Source organism: Anabrus simplex, chromosome 3, assembly GCF_040414725.1.
Source record: "Anabrus simplex isolate iqAnaSimp1 chromosome 3, ASM4041472v1, whole genome shotgun sequence".
Classification (NCBI taxonomy): Eukaryota; Metazoa; Arthropoda; class Insecta; order Orthoptera; family Tettigoniidae; genus Anabrus; species Anabrus simplex.
Genome location: NC_090267.1, coordinates 330,273,194 through 330,294,386, shown reverse-complemented (window position 1 = coordinate 330,294,386; position 21,193 = coordinate 330,273,194). Strand labels below are relative to the sequence as shown.

Genomic DNA, 21,193 nt, shown 5'->3' with positions numbered 1-21,193 from the left:
GAATTTCATCTGATCCCACCAGCTTTTATATCTTTCAAAATTTCTATTGCATGATGTACTTCTGATTTTAAGATTGTAGGTCCTTCAGAGCACTCAGATCTCCCATGAACAGCAGGATGCCCATAATGGAAGAGATCTTCAATGTATTCTTTCCATACTTCCAATTGATTACAGATACTTATAACCAGTTTTTTTCTGTTTTGTTTCCTAAATCAATAGGAGACAATGACTCTTTGCTTCTGTAGTATTTCTTAAGCTACACGTCTCCTGGGTGGTCCTAAAGAACAGTCACTACAGGCTCAAAGGCTCTGCAACAAAAGGCACTCTGCAGCATTGGTTATCTGGACCTGTCTCTTGACCTCCTGGATGAAGCAATACCCACACTCATTCAAAGGCTCTTATGAGAGCTGCACAAAGGCTTTTTCAAAGGCTAGATTCCCTGGAGGAGCTCTCCATATCTGCCATCTCAACATCAAAAGTATTAGCAGAACAAAATGTGAAATATTACACAAGATCCTTCACAAAGCAGGAAGCACACGCAAGCAACGCAGACCAACTTCAGACACACAGTTCAGTCCCTGGATCTCATATGATAGCTGCCACTTATTATGACCAACACAGAACAGCTACCTATATAACAATCAAAATGGGCAACTTAAGCATTATAAATATCTACTAGTCACCCAATGCTTCATGGCTTGATGGTTTTCTGCCAACCATCTCACATCCACCTATCATTACTGGTGATTTCAACAATCATCATACCACCTGGGAAAACAGACAAGTTAATTCACAAGTTACTGAAGAGATCAGCTGGGCCAAAACACACAATCTACACCTCGTGTATGATCCTAAAGATAAACGCACATTCCGTTCAGCCAGATGGAAATATGAAATTAATCTTAACATGAGCTTTGGTACAAATGATGATGCAGATCTACCTCTGCCAGCCACCAGATGCATTTCTGATAAATTTTCACACAGTCAACACATCTCATCATCCTAGAAGTAGAAATGCTGATATCAGTCATTGAAAATTCACCATACCTGCAATGGAATTTTTCCAAAGTCAACTGGGACCAATTTTCTCAAGATCTTGACAACAATATCCAATGGATCAGTCCCACCCCTGGTAGCTACCAGAAATTCATCAGGATGGTAATCTCAAATGCTAAAAAACACACACCCAGGCAGGATTGGAAACAATACCTACTGTGCTGAAGGACACTAGTGAGCTTCTATATAAACATTTTCTACAGAGTGGTCAGACAGAAGTTGCAGATGATCTCATTTGCAGTCTGGATAAGGACAGAAGGGAAAGATGGACAAAAACGGTTGAGGAACTAGATTTTAAATATTCGAGTAAAAAAAGCCTGGAGCTTTCTAAAGAAGCTAGAAAGCCATTCCCACAAACCACAGGCACCTCAGGAAGTCAAACCAGACAGAGTAGCAGACCAAATCATTCAGATGTCCAGGGCTAAATCAGACAAAGCACACTCCAAAGTAATCAGAAGAAACCTGCAAAACCTAAGAAAAACAAGCTCCTGTATATGGGAACTAGCATCACCATGACCATAGATGAAGTTACAATGGCCTTTCAAAGCTGCAAAATGGGTGAGTCCCCAGGCTTTGGCAACATTCACAATGAGTTTCTTGTTCACTGTGGTAAAAATGCTAGGAAATGGCTTGATGACTTCTTTTCATCCACCTGACATACAGGACAACTGCCACCAGAGTTCAAGAGATCAAAGATCATTGCTTTCTTGGCACCTTGAAAACTGCTTAAGGTATACCTACAAGCTACTGGAAAGACTGATCTGCTACAGAATCAGTCCAACCATTTTCAAGATCCTCCCCACAGAACAAACAGGCTTTAGACCAGAACAAATTTGCAAAGATGAAGTATTTGCTTTGATAGCATTCAGTGAAGCTGGATTTGAAGAGAAGCTAAAAACCAGTGTAGTGTTCATAGATCTCACGGCTGCTTTTGATACTGAATGAAGGGACGGGCTAATGTATAAACACCTAGAAACCTTACAGTACAAAATCAAAAGAGATTTAATCAATCACATGCTTTCAGGTAGAATAATTCAAGTGGTCATGAACAATACCCTGCGCAAACAAAGAAGACTAAACAATGGACACCTGCAAGGTTCTATATTAGCCTCTCTGTTATCAGTGTTTATCTTGCAGACATTCTAGAAATGGTGTCAAGACAATTGCTTATGCCGATGATACCTGCATAGCAATGTAATACACAATATTTAACAGCCTTGAGGACATGCTAATGAAAAATCTGTGCTTACTGACAAATTTCTTTCAAAAGTTGCATCTGACACCTAGCACAACCAAAACAGAAACAACTTGCTTTCATCTGAGTAACCACAAATTGATAATAATGTTTGTTCCGAGGTTTTGGTGGATCAGCAGAGGTGAAAGAAGGTGCGGACTGGAATGGGTCTAACTACAAGTCCGAAAGATGAATTTTAAAATTTAAATTAAGGTTATATTTTCAACTGATAACAAGATTTAACAATTTTCACTAGGTGAAATAACAAAGAAAAATCAGGTACAATGCAACTTTACAAACGAAAGCACAAGTTAAGAGGATATTACAAATTCTGGACTACGAGCCCCAAAGTCTGAGCTCTCAGCTCACAACTACAAATTACCAAAGGGCAGAAAACCCCTCATTACGTCGAACACTTGCTCCCAACTTCACATCTCAAGCCTCTCTAAGGCACTTTTACCACAACACCATAAAGAGCTGACCCGCTCTCAATCTTTCGAGCCTATAAAGGCAATAACAGACTATTACACTAAACTGCCATCAAGGCACAACTCACAAAGAAACAGGGGTATCTCATACCCAATCTACTGGGCCTTAGTGGGCAAATACTAGGTTAATTTAAATGGCCCAAAACGCAAAAGGGATGGAGGCATGAATTAGCACTCCTAAATACACATTTTAAAACCTAAGTGGCGCTAGGCCGATTATACAGGGGCTAATCCCAAGCTAGGGAGGTGACTCGTATGAGAAAACTTTAATACATTAAGGAAGAGAAGAAACGGTTATGGAAACGTAGTCACCTCAACTTCAAAATGAAGGGGAACTCGAGAGGGTAAAGCACAGGTCTCTACATCATTGGAAAACATACGGCTTAGTCTGTCCGCTACAACATTTTCAGTACCTCTTATATGCCTAACGTCAAATTGGAAGGCAGAAATTCTGATGGCCCAGTGGGCTATACGACCCGTAGGACGCGGCCTAGCTAAGACCCAACTTAAGGCTTGGTTATCTGTTTCCAAGTCAAACTTGACATGTTCCAGATAGAGGCGGAACTTCTATAATGCAAATAAGACAGCCAAACCCTCAAGTTCATAGATGGAATACTTGGCTTCTTGAGCCGATAATGTCCTAGACGCATAGGCGATGGGTCGCCTCCCTAGTTCAGTCTCTTGAAGAAGGACTGCAACCGCCGCCGACGCGTCGGTTTGGACGATGAATTTCTTTGAGAAATGGCTTGTTGAGACGACCCCCACTCAAATTTGACGCCTTTCCTACGAAGAAAGTTCAAGGGCGCCGCTCTATTAGTGAAGTTAGGAATAAATTTCCTGAAGAAATTCACCATGCCAATGAACCTGGCGATACCTTTTATGTCCTTGGGAGGTTTGAAATCACGGATGGCCTGTGTTATAGAATGATCCACTGCGACACCATCGGGTGACACAATATGCCCTAGGAATGACATGGAAGGTTTAGCGAAGGCAACCTTAGATAACTTCACATTTAACCCTGCCTTACGAAGGCGATTAAGGACCTCTTTCAGATGATCTAGATGTTCTTCAAAGGTCTCCGAAAATATGACGACATCATCCAGATAATGATATAAGTACTCGAATTTGATGTCGGAGAAGACCCTATCTAGCAGTCTTGTAAGCACAGCTGCTCCCGTGGGGAGCCCGAAAGGCACGCGGTTGTACTCATACACATTCCAATCCATGGCAAACGCTGTAAGATGTTTAGATTCTTCCGGCAGAGGTATCTGATTATAAGCCTGATTGAGGTCTAAGATGGTGAAGAACTTAGCTTTCTGAAACCATGAGAAACAAGAATGAAGGTCGGGAAGGGGCACAGATTGTAACACCACCTTCCGATTGAGAGCCCTGTAATCAATCACAGGCTTGAAGCCACCTTGGGGTTTCGGGACTAGAAAAATAGGCGAAGAATATGCCGACTTAGAGGGGCGAATAATACCATCTTTTAGCATCTGATCTATGATTTCTTTCAGAGCCCTCATTTTAGGTGGAGATAGCCTATAAGGTGGAAAGAGGACAGGAATCGAATCCGTAACCTCGATCTTGTATTCAATAACTTCAGTAACACCAAAGGTATCAGAAAAAACATCTGGAAACGACTGACACAACTTACGAATACTCTCAGCCTGGTCCTCAGGTAGATGTCTAAGGTCTAACAACATCTCATCCTGGGTAGGCGAAACAGATGAACATGATACAGAATTACATTTTAGTAAAGGGATTTTGAAATTTGAAAGTGCACGACTTGCTCTGAAGGTCGAGCACTAGACCGGTGTGCGACATGAAATCCGCTCCCAATATAATTGGGCAAGACAAGTGTTTAGCCACAAACAGTTTAACTTTCCAAGTAAATTTAGCAATTCTAATTTTGGTATACAGAAAACCTAAAATTTCTAACGGGGAATTATTAGCCGAAATGCATTGAACCAAAGACGAACAAAAATCAGGAAGTTTACAAACAGATTTTAATTTAGAGTACCACTCGGCCGAAATAATGGAACAAACACTGCCTGAGTCTAAAAGAGCAGTTACAGGCTCATTATTTAATTCATTTTTGAGAAATGGAACAGGTGCGGGGGGATCCGCCGCAATCTTAAGACATTCTTTGGGACCTTCAAAAGATAAATTAGAGGACTGAGTTTTCCCTGAGTTTTCGGCAGGTTTACTTGGGGCTGAGCCTCGGAAAGAAGAGTTAGTCGACTCAGCCGAAGCCACTAGTCACTTTTGATTGTTGGTGGAAGTTGCACCCGAAGTTGAGCAGGAGGGAGTGCTATTCAAATTCGGGCAATTTTTGGCAATATGGGAGAAAGGGCCGCATTTAAAACAGCCTTGGGATGACCCTGCTCCACTCCTTGTCCCGCTAGGTTTGATCAATGGACACTTATTACGTAGATGGTCTGCCGACCCACAAGCATAGCATTTGCGGATTGGGGGGAGTTCGGCGAGGTGGAGGCCGAAAATTACTCGAAGGTGGAGGGGGCTCCTTCGTGACACGTAAGGTGTCGGCATATCTAACCCCTTCGGCTGAGACAGTCATAGCTTCCAACTCGGCAAAAGTTTGCGGACGCGACGCAAAACATAAGTATGACCTGTAAAATGGGGAAATTCCTTCCACAATAGCCTGTACAATTTGATCTTCTGGAAAATGGAGGGCAAATACTCTAGTATAGAATTTGATATCTTGAATGAAGTCTGCAAGGTTTTCATCCAGACGCTGTACTTGGTAGTAGTACTTTTGAATTAGCGATGACCTAGCTCGGGCCGGAATAAAATTAGCTAACAGATGGGCATGGAAGTCTTCTATGGATGATTTTTCAGCAATTGCCCTAACTATCTTGTCTGAGAGGAGACCAATGGAATAAGGGTAAATAATTTGAAGGATTTGACGTGGAGAAAGAGAACAAACAAGAGCATGATCCTGAAACTCAATGAAAAATCTTAGAAAGGCAATAACATCACTGGTGGAATTGACGGAGAACTTAGAAATACCTCTGAGCAACATTGCTAAAGGATGGGGCAAACTGCTGAAGCCAGGTGACATAGTAGGTAGAGGCTTAAGTGGCGGAGAAGCTGTTTCAGAAGGTGCATTATTCAACGAGGTACGACATTCAGATTCGTTTTCTAATGGGGCAGAAGTTTGTTGGACTCCTACAGATTTCCTACTTTCTTCTCCCATGGGAAAATCCTCCTTGCTAACTACGTTTACCATAGCGGGTTGGTCGGTTTTGGGAGCGACTGCCCCAGTTAACAATAGGCTAACCTTACTGGACAATTTGGAAAGGTTTTCGAGAAGAGCACTAGCCTCTTTCCCTTGAATGTCGCTCAACTCAAGAGAAAATAGATCACTAACTCTATTGGAAAAATGGTACAATCTAGCTTGTACACGTTTGAGCTAATTAGGTGATGGATCACCCCCTTCAAAAAAACTAACTACAGATGCTAGCTCAGTAGCATTATCAGTGATCATGGAGAGAGCATTATCAATATCTTTCTCTCCCAAAGTTGGGATGGTAATAGGCAAATCAAGGGAATCTTTAAGCTTATTGGTATCTACTGCAACCGTGCCTCCAGATTGAACATTTCTAATTGTTAATTCATAGATCAATTCCTCCTTGCGCAAATAGCTGGGATGGAGGACATCGCGAGGGCCGGACATGATGACAAAACTTTACAAATTTAGAAAGATCGAAAAAATTCCAGCGACTGAGAAAATAGTTAGAGTTCAAAGTAAAGCAATGTTTAGCCGTCAAAAGGGGCTAAATGAGACCCATTCAACCATGCTCTGCTACCACTTGTTCCGAGGTTTTGGTGGATCAGCAGAGGTGAAAGAAGGTGCGGGATGGAATGGGTCTAACTACAAGTCCGAAAGATGAATTTTAAAATTTAAATAAAGGATTATATTTTCAACTGATAACAAGATTTAACAATTTTCACTAGGTGAAATAACAAAGAAAAATCAGGTACAATGCAACTTTACAAACGAAAGCACAAGTTAAGAGGATATTACAAATTCTGGACTATGAGCCCCAAAGTCTGAGCTCTCAGCTCACAACTACAAATTACCAAAGGGCAGAAAACCCCTCATTACGTCGAACACTTGCTCCCAACTTCACATCTCAAGCCTCTCTAAGGCACTTTTACCACAACACCATAAAGAGCTGACCCGCTCTCAATCTTTCGAGCCTATAAAGGCAATAACAGACTATTACACTAAACTGCCATCAAGGCACAACTTATAAAGAAACAGGGGTATCTCGTACCCAATCTACTGGGCCTTAGTGGGCAAATACTAGGTTAATTTAAATGGCCCAAAACGCAAAAGGGATGGAGGCGTGCATTAGCACTCCTAAATACACATTTTAAAACCTAAGTGGCGCTAGGCCGATTACACAGGGGCTAATCCCAAGCTAGGGAGGTGACTTGTATGAGAAAACTTTAATACATTAAGGAAGAGAAGAAACGGTTATGAAAACGTAGTCACCTCAACTTCAAAATGAAGGGGAACTCGAGAGGGTAAAGCACTCTCTATCCCCGCTTTACAGTTAAAGAGATTTGTAGTTTTTACATAGACTGAAATGGGATTTACATTTTAAAAAGGTTGGTTACATATTAAAGGTTTCGAACCTTCCCTGCGAGTTAAACTGCTGAGCTAGCAAGAAAAGATGTTAAATTGCCATTAGCTTGTTGAAGATCTGTTGCCCGAAGAAAGAGGCGCTTCCCGCCCCCTGCTACATATCCACACGCGAAGCTATATGTTATTGAAGTGGCCCGGATACAAGAAAATCAGCAGTTTTTATACCCTCATGGAAAATTCGAGACCTTTCATGAATGATTAAGACCCACCCACAAAAGTTTATTTTCTAACAGCAAAAGTTACCCACAAATCGATGAAGGAACACCTTATTGGTGGGAAATCAATTACAGAAATTTAGGATTGGTTAAATTCAAAACAGGCGGAAAGAAAGCTTAATATTGCCAACCCTCAAATGAAAGAACGAAATTTAGTAAAGACAAAACTTATGAATACAAAATTTCTCCAAGAAAGTTCATTCCTTCGCACCAGAGTGCATTATCATAGTTTTTTAGTAGAGACATCTGTTAGAGAATGTCTACACTTCTTGATCAACAAAAGCAGTTCAAACACACCCAGTGACATCTTCTGATAAACAGTTGAGTTGATTCTGTTTTTAAAGTTCAGAGTTTCTCCTGTAGAGGAGTTTCAATTGGCGCCAGATTTGAACTTGCGTTGTAGAGGTGTACCGCCCGGTACAATGTTATTGGCTTTAGTCCCACTAACTACTTTTACTATTTTTCAGAAATGCTGAGGTGCCAAAATTTTGTCTCACAGGAGTTCTTTCATATGCCAGTCAATCTACCAACACGAGGCTGAAATATTTGAGAACCTTCAAATACCATCAGACTGAGCCAGGTTCTTCAAACCTGCAAAGTTGGTGTCAGAAGGCCAGCGTCTCAACTGCCTGAGCCACTCAGCCCAGCAACGCAAGTTGAACCCCGTCAGCAAAGATACGCTCATTTCAAGAAACACGAAGTGTGGGTAGCTTCATAAGAAATGATGCAGTTCAAAATAGATTATTTCTTCCAGGTATACAGGCAACTCACAGCAAAATGACTAATAACCTTCTGCCTTCTTCAGATTCAAAGGTTAAAGTATACCACTGCTATCAAGAGTGTTGCAAACAAAAAGAAACATTAAAAACATTCAATTTTAGGCTTTTTCAATCTTGAAATTACCAACGTTTCACACCACTATGGCAGTGGGCTCATCAGTTGGATTGCCACAACTTTTCAAGATGCTGGTAGCTAGTGCACCATTGAGACACCACTATAAGCCATCTATGTGGGACAATGCAGGTATGGTGTACTAGGCGTAAGTATGCACCTCCACTTGTATTAATAAAGAAATGTGTCCAGTCTCACTGAAAAGTTTTTATTCCTTATGGGAAACACTTTGTTGTGACATAATAATACAAAAGCCAATGGCTGATGTATATAAGAAATGCCAGAGCCACTATACTACTGTTAGAAGCACACTTTCCTCAGAGAAAGGAAGAAATGAGATAAAATGAAGAAATTTGGCAACATTTTAGGATAGTGACTGTACCAGTTTATAAAATGCATATGCAGGGTGTGTAAAGGGGGGGGGGGATCTTTGTTCTGCAGTTTTTAATACTATTATTATAAAGAAATGGAATCTGACTCTATACTGTAAAATGGTGATGAAGACTGTTTGAACACCCTATGGCAGGCCTGGCTATTTCATTCTCACATCCTACTGGTGCCAGAAGAAACCCTTTTTTCTGGTGTTCTGGAAAATTTCAAAGATTGTGCGAATGACACTAGAAAGAACCTTTCTTAAGTGCGGCCAGTATCCAGTAATCGGGAGATCGTGGGTTCGAGCCCCACTGTCGGCAGCCCTGAAGATGGTTTTCCGTGGTTTCCCATTTTCACACCAGGCAAATGCCGGGGCTGTACCTTAATTAAGGCCACGGCCGCTTCCTTCCACTTCCTAGGCCTTTCCCATCCCATCGTCGCCATAAGACATATCTGTGTCGGTGCGACGTAAAGCAAATAGCAAAAAAAAAAAAAAAAAAAAAAGAAAGAACCTTTATTGCTGGTGTTCTGGTCAATCATAGGATATAAACTTCATGCTTTTGATCCATATTGAATTATGATTGCCATAATAATTAAGCTTATGTCATAATGGTCCACCTTTTCAATACTATATTATGCAATGTTTAAATTACATTTCTAATCTAGGAAATAGTTTCAGCCTTGGCTAGCCATCATAGAATGATGTCTCTTAAAATTGCGTTTAAGAAAGTTGGGTTTCAAATTGTGAGCTATACACTGTTTGAGAAATTTCATGTCCTTGTCCAATTTGGCTATTTTGACTTTAAGACCTAAATATAAATAGGCTTTCTGTTTCGCATGGTTGGCTGTGTAATGATAGGATATAAACTTCATATGGAGTACAGGAAATAAGGAATTTCTGCACTACAATAAAAGAGATCATTGTTTTCTTCTGAGAAAGCACTACCCAAAGAAAACTGATTCCCAAAAGTCCATTATTTTGTAAATCTAAATGGTCTGTTAAACACAAAAGCATCAGAATATTGCAGAAAATTACATACAAATTATGACAGTCCTGGAAAAGTTAGCAGTAAATGGCAACTCAAACATCTTTTTCTTCAGCGTGTGTCCCTCCTGCTGGTGGGGTCCACCACATGGATTCGTTGTCTCCATTTAGTTCTCTCCTGAGCTATGTCAGGGTTGAGAATGATGCTCTTGAGATCTTTGTGAAAGGTATCGGCCCATCGCTGTTTTGGTTGTCCTTTTGGTCTCCTACCGGCGACTTCTAACACGTAACCCGTCTTTGCGATAGTGACAGCCGCTGCCCTCAGTACATGTCCAAAACATCATAGATGATTCTCGCGCATTTTTTCTTGAATCGGTGCAACGCCAAATCTCTCCCTGATGGATTCACTGGAGATGCGATCCAGTTTAGTGACACCAGCTGTCCACCTCAGCATCTTAGTCTCCGTAAGGACCAGTTGACACTCTGTCTCAGTCGTAGTTGGCCAACATTCGCAACCATATAGTAGAGCAGGTCAAATGACAGCGATAGATTTTTGATTTAAGATTATCTTTCATCTTCCTGTCGCAAGTGACGCCGGTTATTGTTCTCCATTTCTTCCAGGCTGCGGGTATCCTTGCATTGACCTCTTCAACAAGTCCACCATCATCAGTGATCGTGGAGTCTGACTCGTTGGCTGAACGGTCATTGTACTGGCCTTTGGTTCAGAGGGTCCCGGGTTCGATTCCCAGCCAGGTCGGGGATTTTAACCTTAATTGGTTAATTCCAATGGCACGGGGGCTAGGTGTATGTGTTGTCTTCATCATTGTTTCATCCTCATCACGACGCATAGGTTGCCTACGGGCGTCAAATAGAAAGATCTGCACCTGGCAAGCCGAACCCGTCCTGGGATATCCCGGCACTAAAAGCCATACGACATTTCATTTCAGTGATCGTGGAGCCAAGATATCTGAATCTTGTCACTTGCGGCAGGCCCTCACCGTCATGTCCATTTGGATCACCAGTGACAATGAGGTAGTCTTCTAGAGGTACTTCAGTCGTCTTCTCTTCAAGCATCTCCAAATCCTTTGTTGTTCCAGACAAACATGTCTGTGGGGTGTATGCACTGAAAAAAGTGTACTTTTCTTCCATCTGCAATGTAGATAGTCTTCATCAGATGGTCATCACATTGCTGCACATCAGGGATATAGCTGATGAACTTTGCTGACACAACAGTACCAATGCCACTGGTTGTTCCTCGAGTACCATTGTATATCAGCATGTAACCACATCTGATGTACGACTTCTGTCCACACCATCATGTTTCCTGCACTGCACAGGCATCTACCTGTCTCCTTTCAAGAGCCTTTAACAGTTTGCAGTAACCGCCCAGACACAGTGCCGATGTTGAGCGTGTATGGTTTTTGGAGACACAGATGTGCTGGAATTTTGTCCTGTAGGAGTTCTTTAATGTGCCAGTAAATCTAACAACATGAGGCTAACGTATTGGAGCACCTTCAAATACCACCGGACTGAGCCAGGATTGAACCTGCCAACTTGAGCTCAGAAGGCCAACGCTCTACTGGCTGAGCTACTCAGCCCAGCAAATACAAAGCAATGGATACATCAGCTTCTTTGTGCCACTACTACTATGTACCTTCATTGCAGTTCTTCACATTACAGCAAAGTTAAAGTGCCATTCTCAAGACAGTTACAAACATTCCGTAGAGAGTGTCTGAGCAGTGCACTGTATGTTTTTCACTCACTTGTATTTGTTTGAAGGTCCTCAACTTGAGTGGGTTTCCCCCGAGCAGGGAGCGCTTGAAACTGTGTTGACAAACGAACTATGCTTGTGAGAAGGACAATCGCAGGAAACAACTGGCAACAGGGGATTTCACAGCACTTATGCTTTATGGTATCAAACAAATATTCTGTCTCTTCTTGGAGCAGAAGTTTTAGTTTACGAAAAGATGGCCACAGAAAGGAACCTTTTTTGTGCCCCTCGTCAATCGCTAATTTCTCTTGCAAGTAGTGGAGTGCTCATCCTTTAAGTTTCTGTATCTCCTGTAAAAATAGTATATAATTTCATGTGGCTATTACTAGCTGGGTGCAGCCCTTGTAAGGCAGACCCTCCGATGAGGGTGGTCGGCATCTGCCATGTGTAGGTAACTGCGCGTTATTGTGGTGGAGGATAGCATTATGTGTGGTGTGTGAGTTGCAGGGATGTTGGGGACAGCACAAACACCCAGCCCCCGGGCCACTGGAATTAACCAATGAAGGTTAAAATCCCCGACCCGGCTGGGAATTGAACCCGGGATCCTCTGAACCGAAGGCCAGTATGCTGACCATTCAGCCAATGAGTCGGGTGTAAAAATAGTAACAAATGTAATAAACTTGTGCGGAAAAATGCTGATCTTAGTAGAGTAATATAACACACATTTATTTTAATAAGTGTCCAGTAAAGATTAAACATACCTTAATGTCTTCATTTGTTGGTCTGCAGTGAGATTTAAGCTTATGAACCCACAGAAGCACCAACTGAATTGTCGCATAAGTATCCCCTTCAAGAGCACCACTTGCCTCTTTAAAGGATTTCAGAAAAGTGATGGGATGTCCTACCGGGTTATTATCATAGACTTCTAGCTTATCTAAGGCATTTTTTGCATTTAGTAACTCATTAACTTTATAATATTGTGCAAAAACTGAATTCAACGTAGTATGCAGACTGTTCCATCTAGTTTTTTGATTTCTTGTTTTAATGTTGTTTCTAAGAAGTAAACGTAATCAGTTTTCTACATGAAACGAACAAACATTTTTGTAGCAATTATTGTGTTGTGACATTTTCTAGGTAAAATTAATCAAAAATGTGCTTCAGTACTGTGTTCAACCAACGTGCAATACATGGGCAATGACGGTAAGGTTCAAGAGCCTTCAAGATATTTGATCGTCGGTCAGTTGTGAAAGAGATGTTTTTTAATTGTTCAGGCTCTATTCCCAGTTCAATGAGCTTGTCTTTGATTTCCTCTCTAATATTTTCTCCAGTTATTCTCTTGTCTGGGAACACGGATGTTGTTAAGATAAGGCTTTTTAGTATCCACTTAGGATCACTGTAGTGAGCGGTAATACAAAGGAAATAACTTTTCTTGCATGTGCCCCTTCACAAATCTGCAGTACAGGCACAGGCACGGTTTTCTATGGCATGAATAATGTCAGACATTATATTTGCTCTTATTTCAGCGGCTTCTGCTTGTATGATACTTGAGATGGTTGTAGAATGGGGTAGAACATCATCAACATTTACTATACTGCAAGTTATGAATCTCATTATAAAACCATATTGGATTTCAGAATAAGAAGTTAATATATTAATAAAAACCACCTTTCCAATATATGACAGTCCTTTATATTTAGGACGAAACCATTAATAGATATTATAATTAGGACATGTTTTGCTCATGATTAGTGAGCATCATCAGCTAGAAGTAACTTAATCCAAGGTAGGTCAGGGCCCTGATCCCGGTACATATAACAAAAAAAACCATCTAATAACACATTGATAAAATACGAATTTTAACAATATAAAAATAATCAGTAAGATTATATTATGTCTATTGAAACAAATAGTGACCATTAAAATTGCTTTAAATGTAATTTTAAATTGTTTAAATTTTAAATTATTTTTAAATTGTTAAAATTCATATTTTATCGATGTATTATTAGACTTTTTTCGTTAAATATTCCAGGATGAGGGCCCTGACCTATCTTGGATTAAGTTACGTCTAACTGATGATGCTCACTAAGCATGTGTTGAACATGTCCTAAGTATAATATCTATTATGATTTTACCCTACATATAAAGGATTGTCATGTATTGGAAAAGTGGTTTTTATTAATATAATAACTTCTTTACTATACTGTGTGCCAATATTTACCAGTTCTTGAGACATCTCATGAAAGCTGTCACCTGACACGACATTGAACAGATGTCAGTCAGCAGTGCACAATTTTACACTTCATAACTACTTTTTTAACAGCTTGTGGTATTGTACTCTGTGTTTTGTTGACACTTACTTTACAGACGTGTGACCTCAGATGTGTAGTTTGTAGTCTTATATTGCATGTTAACAGTGTAGAACACTATAGACATGATATGGGCTTTTGGGCTTATGCTGTGTCAAGAAAACAAGGCGAAACTCTTTCTGTTTCGCAGAGAACTTGAGAAGAAAATCTTGACTGTTCCCAAGGAAGTCTTCTATTATAATAATGAGGGTTCGAATTTAAGAATATTTTACCGTTGGAGAATAGTAGTGGTACGCTCGTTCATCACCAGGTGGCTCGCTGTATGCTGGCATAATGCTCCAGGCAGGAGCTGACGACAGTTAAGATGTTCTATCACACCGTGCGTGCTTGAGAAGTATCAGAGAGGACATCAGACAAATCAGGGACGAATGTGGTAGAAAAAAATAAAAACTAACCAAATAAAAGTAACAAAAGACACCAGGATAGAATAGAACAGAGCTGAAGAACAGAAAGAAAGTAAATGGAGAAAACCAGCAGATGATGTGAGACGATGTGAAGGGGGTGCATACCCGGTGTATACACATATGAAAGTATGACATTACCACACAACTTGGAATGAACCAACTGGTGATGACGGATATACGAATTTGGAAAACACCGAAATGAAATAACAATATAGAAAGGACAGGGAAAAGAACTACCTACATAAATCCTTAATGGCTGCAACCACGTATTACTTAATTGATAGTCAATGTCCCTGTTGAAATTGTTAGGTTTTTATGTATTTCCACAGCTTCCCGTATAATCCTAGAACTATAGTGTTTAGTGTGGGCAAGAGGTTGAACATCTTGGAACACTGTTCACAGGAAAGATAACCTACCTGTTTACCATACTAACTGATAACAATAGAAAACTCCACACTTTACTTCTGAAGCCTTCTGGCTTTCTTAAACTATATTCATGACTTACAAGTTTTTCCTCCACCACCTCTTTAGCTCCTAGTTCACTGGTGGGCAATAAAGTCTCACATACTTGCTCCATCTAGTAGTATACTACCCAACAAAGTGATCCCTTGCTCACGCTTGAGCAAAATGCTTCAATGCAGGGCTCTAGTGCAGTGCACTCTCACATACAGGAACTTATTTCATTGTTTCAGAAGTACAGATGTGAAGCAGATTCATGATTTCAACAAACTATGAAAAATGTATACAAAACTGTGTTGCATGTGAATGTTGAAATATCTGTTCCCAGGCAAACCATTTGATAGACATGTAGAGCAAACATGACAACAGTTGTTCCAGAAGACTGCTATTGTCTCTCCCTGTACACACTTTGTTTGGATTCCCTAACAACTTTTTAGAATCACATTTTTCAGAGGAAAGCAGTGTCATTTATAGTTTACTGCAGTTGCATCCTGAGAACATGAAATCCATAAGTTCGTCCTCATTTAATGGCATTATTTTAAATATTCAAACATTTTACAGCATTGATAATCTTGTATAGGAAGCCAAGTGCTGGTATGAACTGTGGAAAAACAAAGTGAGTAGTGGTTCAGCTGGTAATACAATACACTGCCATTCCACAAGAAACAAAACTCTCTTTCCCAGCCACATCTACATCAGTGAAAATTGCAATAGCCCTCCCTACAACAACTTGCATGGTGGACAGGCCCTTCAATGCACTTTGGTGTGTGAAAAAGTGCTTAGGTGCAACTGTGACTGATGAAAGACTTGATGGCCTCTGTATGATGAGCTTGCATCAAGAAAAATTCATTAAGAAAAAAAAATTATCCGAGAAGTTAATTTGCCAGGTAGTCCCGCTTCACATGAAACTTCTCAAAAGAAACTGTAGTAGCCTGGATACCAGGAGACTGAGTGACTAGGTTACCCAAGTTGTCCGTTCTCTACACACGGCCTACGCAATTTCGAGTAGCCACCACATGATATACACGTGAAAATGTCTGATTCTAGTAGTGAAGAAGAAGTTATCCTAAAATATTATTATTACAACCACTACAGAAGGAGGTGTAAAGGAAGATTCTGGATCCATTGTACATTGAAAAAAAAAAAAAAAGAAGAAGAAAGAATTGTAGATTATGCATTGCTGCGAAAGAATTGCAAGAAACGGATTCCAAATTTCGTGCATTCTACAGAATGAGGAAGGAGACATTCCTAGAACTAACACAGATTACTCCTGCCATAAATTACAGGGACACCAACATGAAGGAATGCGTGAGTTGTGAAGAGGGACTACTGATAACCCTGAGGGATGATGATGATGTTGATGATGATTGATGATGATAGGGTCTAATACTATTTATGATTTCATAATTCCATCATCCCAACTTTCATAATATATTTTAAAATTATATATTAATAGTTTTATATTGAATTATTTATTGTGAACTGGGCTGAATATACACACACATAAGTAAGGACAAAATTGAAATGTTCGATAAGTAACTAGGGATCAAGCAGAATGTGCGTAGAGCCACAATAAAACTACCTAGGTATTCCATAATATTTCAGTGTTTTTCAGTGTTCGTGTTCCAAAACCTCACAGACACCTCCATAATATTGTAGTGTAGGAAGTTGTAGGTGCCCCTCTGGCATTTGATTTTCAGAAGGGAAACCCTTGCACAAGCATGGTCTGTCCTGACTCCACAGACTTTGATGAAGAGGAAGAGCCAGTTATTAGTGTGTGTTTATGGGTTTGTAGGTTGGGAGACACATAATCAGTTGTAGTGATGATGTCATCAATAAGCTGCAGAACCCTATACCTGAATAACTTCATTTGATTTTCCGTCATGGGTTTAATCTCTGGAAGCAGAGTCAAGAAATACAATCTCTTTTCTTTTTCTTTTTCTTCTTCTGGTTTCTCTTCAGAAGTCTTGGTTTTTTTTTTTTTTTTTTTCTTATAAATATTCAACAAACAACTTGTCCACATCAGTGATGGTTCATTTCTGAGACTTCAAGCAGTTTGGGCGAGGGCGGGGATAGAGAGTACCACTCAAGATATTTCCTGAGAAAGAGTAGCTTCTTCTCTTTGTGATGAGGTCATTGGCTGTGGGGTAGGGGGAAGGGGAAAAGGTGTGATGGATTATCTACTGATTGAGAACTTTCTTCCTCTTCGGGTACGTCAGCTATTTTTTCTGTTACGTCAGGCATATCTTGTTCCAACTTGATATAATAGTTTGGTGGGAGGTTTCAGGGTAGATTTCCAATTGGTGTACCCAACATTTTGATGTATGCAAGTGTAAATTGCAATGCTCCTGTCAATTATACTGAATTTTAATTTTGGTACCTGCACCACTGGGAGTGGGTTTCATGTTATGGACAAATACAGACCGGAAATTCTTCCACTTCTCCTTGCACTCACTGACTGCAAAAAAAAACCCATAAAAATTAAGTATAAATAAAAAATAGACATATAAATAATAACAATATATGAATAATAATAATAATAATAATAATAATAATAATAATAATAATATTTTTTATAGTTTCACTTTCTTTTCCTTTCTTGTTTACACTCTTTCTAATAAAGAAGATAGTGAATGCTTACCTGTGAGTTGACCTTCTTTGGACACCTCACTCCAAGCTCTGTTAGTAACATCTTGTCTTGAGTACCCTTTCATTGTGTAATTATACAACACAGGATGCTTTTCAACTTCGCTCATGAATTTCAGGTTGAAAACTTGCTCCGGCATTTTGTTCAAGTCGCGCTACTGAACACACTGGAAGAGTGGATTAGCAAGGAGACCAGCATGCTGCGTCGCGGATACTCGGTCGGTTCAGTCTTCCAGTCTCTCAGACTCCAGTAGTGCCATGTGAGTACTGCCATTGAAATACACTAGCAATGTTGCCTGGTCACCCGTTTCCTGGTATTCAAGCTACTCCAGTTTCTTTTGAGTTGTTCCATGTGAAAAGAGCAGTAGAGATTCCTAGCAATGCTGAATTAAATTTTGTATTTCCTGTTCTTGTACAAGTAATTCTATGCAATTTTTAGTTAATATTACAGGTATTGAAATTGTTAAATATTCCATACTTTTGAAGTTCCTGAAGACATTTCATAAACTATTGTATAGTATTTATCTATTGGCCTAGGTCCATGACTGCTACAGTAAATCAAGTGGTTTGGATGATGATTGTTGTAGCAGCAGTAGTAGTAGCAGTAGTAGCCAAACTTGTTCATTTGCCCCGCCCACCAAGAAAATTCCTGTTGACAACCATTAGTTTGTCCGAGAAATAAAAAATGGTTTCCTTGTATGGCTTGCAAATTTCTTTCTTTGCTATCCTGTATGAATGTGGTACAACATTCCTTTTCTCCCTGTATTACCTGTTCCATGAATCACTGCCAGTGGACAAATGCAGTATGAAACTTCCCTCATTCACATCGTAAGATATCCCTTCAAAAGTTATGTACATAAGAACCCCATTTATCTGGCCCTCATTAATCCAGATCTCCAGTTTATCCAGATCAAAAATAATAAAAATGTATATCTTGAATGTCTTTTCTGCCAAGGATAGTTAAGGACAGGAATTGGAAATAATTTGGCCATGGTCTATCAAAGGTACCATCCCAGTGTTCGCCTGGAATTGAGAATGGGAAACTGTGGAAAACCATTCTCAGGATTGCCGAGCTGAGATTCGAACCTACGCTCTTCTGAATGCAACGCACTACTAATTCACTGATGGTGAATTTGGAAATGAAACCGGTGCTCCATCAGAAGAAACAATGACTCATGGAGAGGCAACAATGCAGCTGAACAAACTGAAGACCTATTTAGAATCCTTGACTGAAATCACACTGGCAGAACTGTTGTTAGTAAAATGTCTTTGTGATCATGCTGCACGCAAATGCTATACAAATAGAAAACAGAAAAACCTCACACATTATTTTAGTACATAAAACAGAGTTGTAAATGTAAAAAAAAATGTTCTTACGTTTTTTGTACCATTGGAAATAGGTATTACTGCAAAACTTATGATAATAGATTATATAACATGTACTGTATTTTTTTTTTTTTTCAAATTATCTGGATTTTTGATAATCCGGATCAGTTCCAGTCCCCCTTAATCCAGATAAATGACGTTCTTGTGTAATTTGAAAATATTTTCTTCTGGTGCTAGAAATTACTGTTTACTAAGCAACAAGCAAATTACATCATACATCAAATCTTACCAACTGGCTCACAGTTCGCTGTCCATGTGATTGTTCCTTTCTTAACTGATAGAGTGAACCAATAGAAGAGCAGAGGTCTGGTGTGAGTGTATGTCATTACATCCATATGCTGCCAGTGAAGAGTGAAATTGTGTTCTGAAAAGCTGAAAAACAGTAGATCCTAAGAATCCTAATAGAAATATTGGCACATGCCAAGTGAATCAGGTGAATTGTTAATACAAGTCTTTCTCAAACCTGTGATGAAGCACATGTAGTCAAATGTTACCCATTAACAGAACATAATATTGATAGTTTGAATCCTACATTATACAATTCTTTTACATCATTATGAATCCTTAATACTTAAACACAGGCTAGTATGTGCCACACGCAAGCAGTAAAATGCAGCAATTACTGTTTTTGTGCAATGCTCAAATTGCGATGCTATATAGTCAGAATGAAGTTGCTTTAGCCCCAGCATTTGCTTGGTGTGAAAATGAGAAACCATGGTAAACCATATTCAGGTCTACCAACAGTGGGGTTTGAATCTAAGCACACAGCTCTGCAACCTTAACTGCATGGCTAATTTGCTTGGTAATCTATTTTAAAGAGAACCCACTAAATTAGTTTTCATCATACATTTACATATGACATTCAATATTTAACTATTAATTTATGATAGTTACTCTAGTATTTAACATACATTGGCTATACAAATTCATTTTCATGTTTCTTCAACACTGTCTAATCTTATACCGAGTGGTCCACCAGCCCCTTGCAATCCAGTTTTATGCATCCCTTCACATTTACTACAATTCTGAATGATATTGGTCCCTCTCCCTAAACCGGGATAATATAATGAGATGTGTGTTTACAGGCAAGAAGAGAGCAGAATTGTGAGCGCCACTATTAATTCATTATCGGTACCTCGAATGAACCCATAAAATCAGTACAGATACGCAGAACACGTACTTTAAAACAGGAGGTGGATGCTCAGACCGGGAACATGGTACTGTATAGGGTGGGAAGTGGGCGCCGTAGGTCAAGTGTCGCAGATGCTCACATGGCAAGCGAGTGGGGAGATATGTGATAGTGGACAGTGCTTGAGGCAGGGGGTTCAAATCCCACAGTAGAACTTTTTTTTTTTAACAGCCAGTTGCCTGGGATGTAGTAAGGTTGCATTCTTGATAGCTTCCAAGGATTGGTTTCTTTAATTGACCCTGTAAAAGGCCGTATGTATCGTTGCATTGGGTATGGTGCTGGATTGGACAAGGATATGGAGATGATAGTTAACAGTGCTCAAGGGTTAGAAGGTTCGAGTCCCGTGCAAGTATTTTTTTTTTAAGCCAGTTGCCTGGGATGTGGCAAGGTTGTAGAATTAATACCGGTATTTTTCACAGACTCGATCCCTTCGCTTGTTTTTCACTACTCTGTATAGCAATATCATATTTCCTCTATTGTCCTCTTCCAGTTTGTCTGCAAACTCATTCCACTTCTTCTCTTTTTCTTCCCTTACAATGTTCTTTACAGCAAGTTTCTTGTTCCTGTATACTCCTTGAAATCTTTGTATTTCTTGTCCATTTCGTTCTTGTCCCTGTTTTTGTTTTTCCTTGTCCAGTGCCTTCTTTATGTGGTTTCTTTCTTTCACCGCTGTTTTCACTCTATCATTCCACCATGGTGTCTCCTTTTTTCTTTTGATAGAACTTGTAACTCCACATAGGTTTTTGGCTTCTCCCACAAAGGTGTCTTTGAAGGCCTTCCACTCTTCATTAACGCTGGTTACTTCACACTTTGGCAAACTCTGTTGAATCCTTAGTTTGTATTCTTCCTTTATTTGGACTTCTTGCAACTCCCAAGTTTTAACCCTTGGTTTTTTCGTAATAAGTTTCTGCATTTCATTTGTCTTATGTTTGAAGTCTACTACCAACAATCTGTGGTCACTGTCCATGCTTTCACTAGGGATGACCTTTACATCTGTGATGTACCTGCCACCATCTTTGTTTGTGATTACGTAGTCAAACAATGTTCTATACTGGCCATCCCAACTGTACCTTGTTATTCTGTGACTGTCTCTTTTTTTGAAGAATGTATTTTTGA

General features: G+C 39.8%; 1 protein-coding gene across 1 annotated transcript in view; it reads right to left on the bottom strand.

The window, feature by feature from the left end:
- The window catches only part of LOC136866796 (uncharacterized), a 382,310-nt gene that overhangs the window by 29,322 nt on the left and 331,795 nt on the right, over nucleotides 1–21,193 (bottom strand). The window contains exon 24 of the mRNA XM_068226847.1: nucleotides 19,118–19,260. Within this exon, the coding sequence (XP_068082948.1) occupies nucleotides 19,118–19,260 (143 nt within the window). The remainder of the gene's footprint in view (nucleotides 1–19,117; nucleotides 19,261–21,193) is intronic.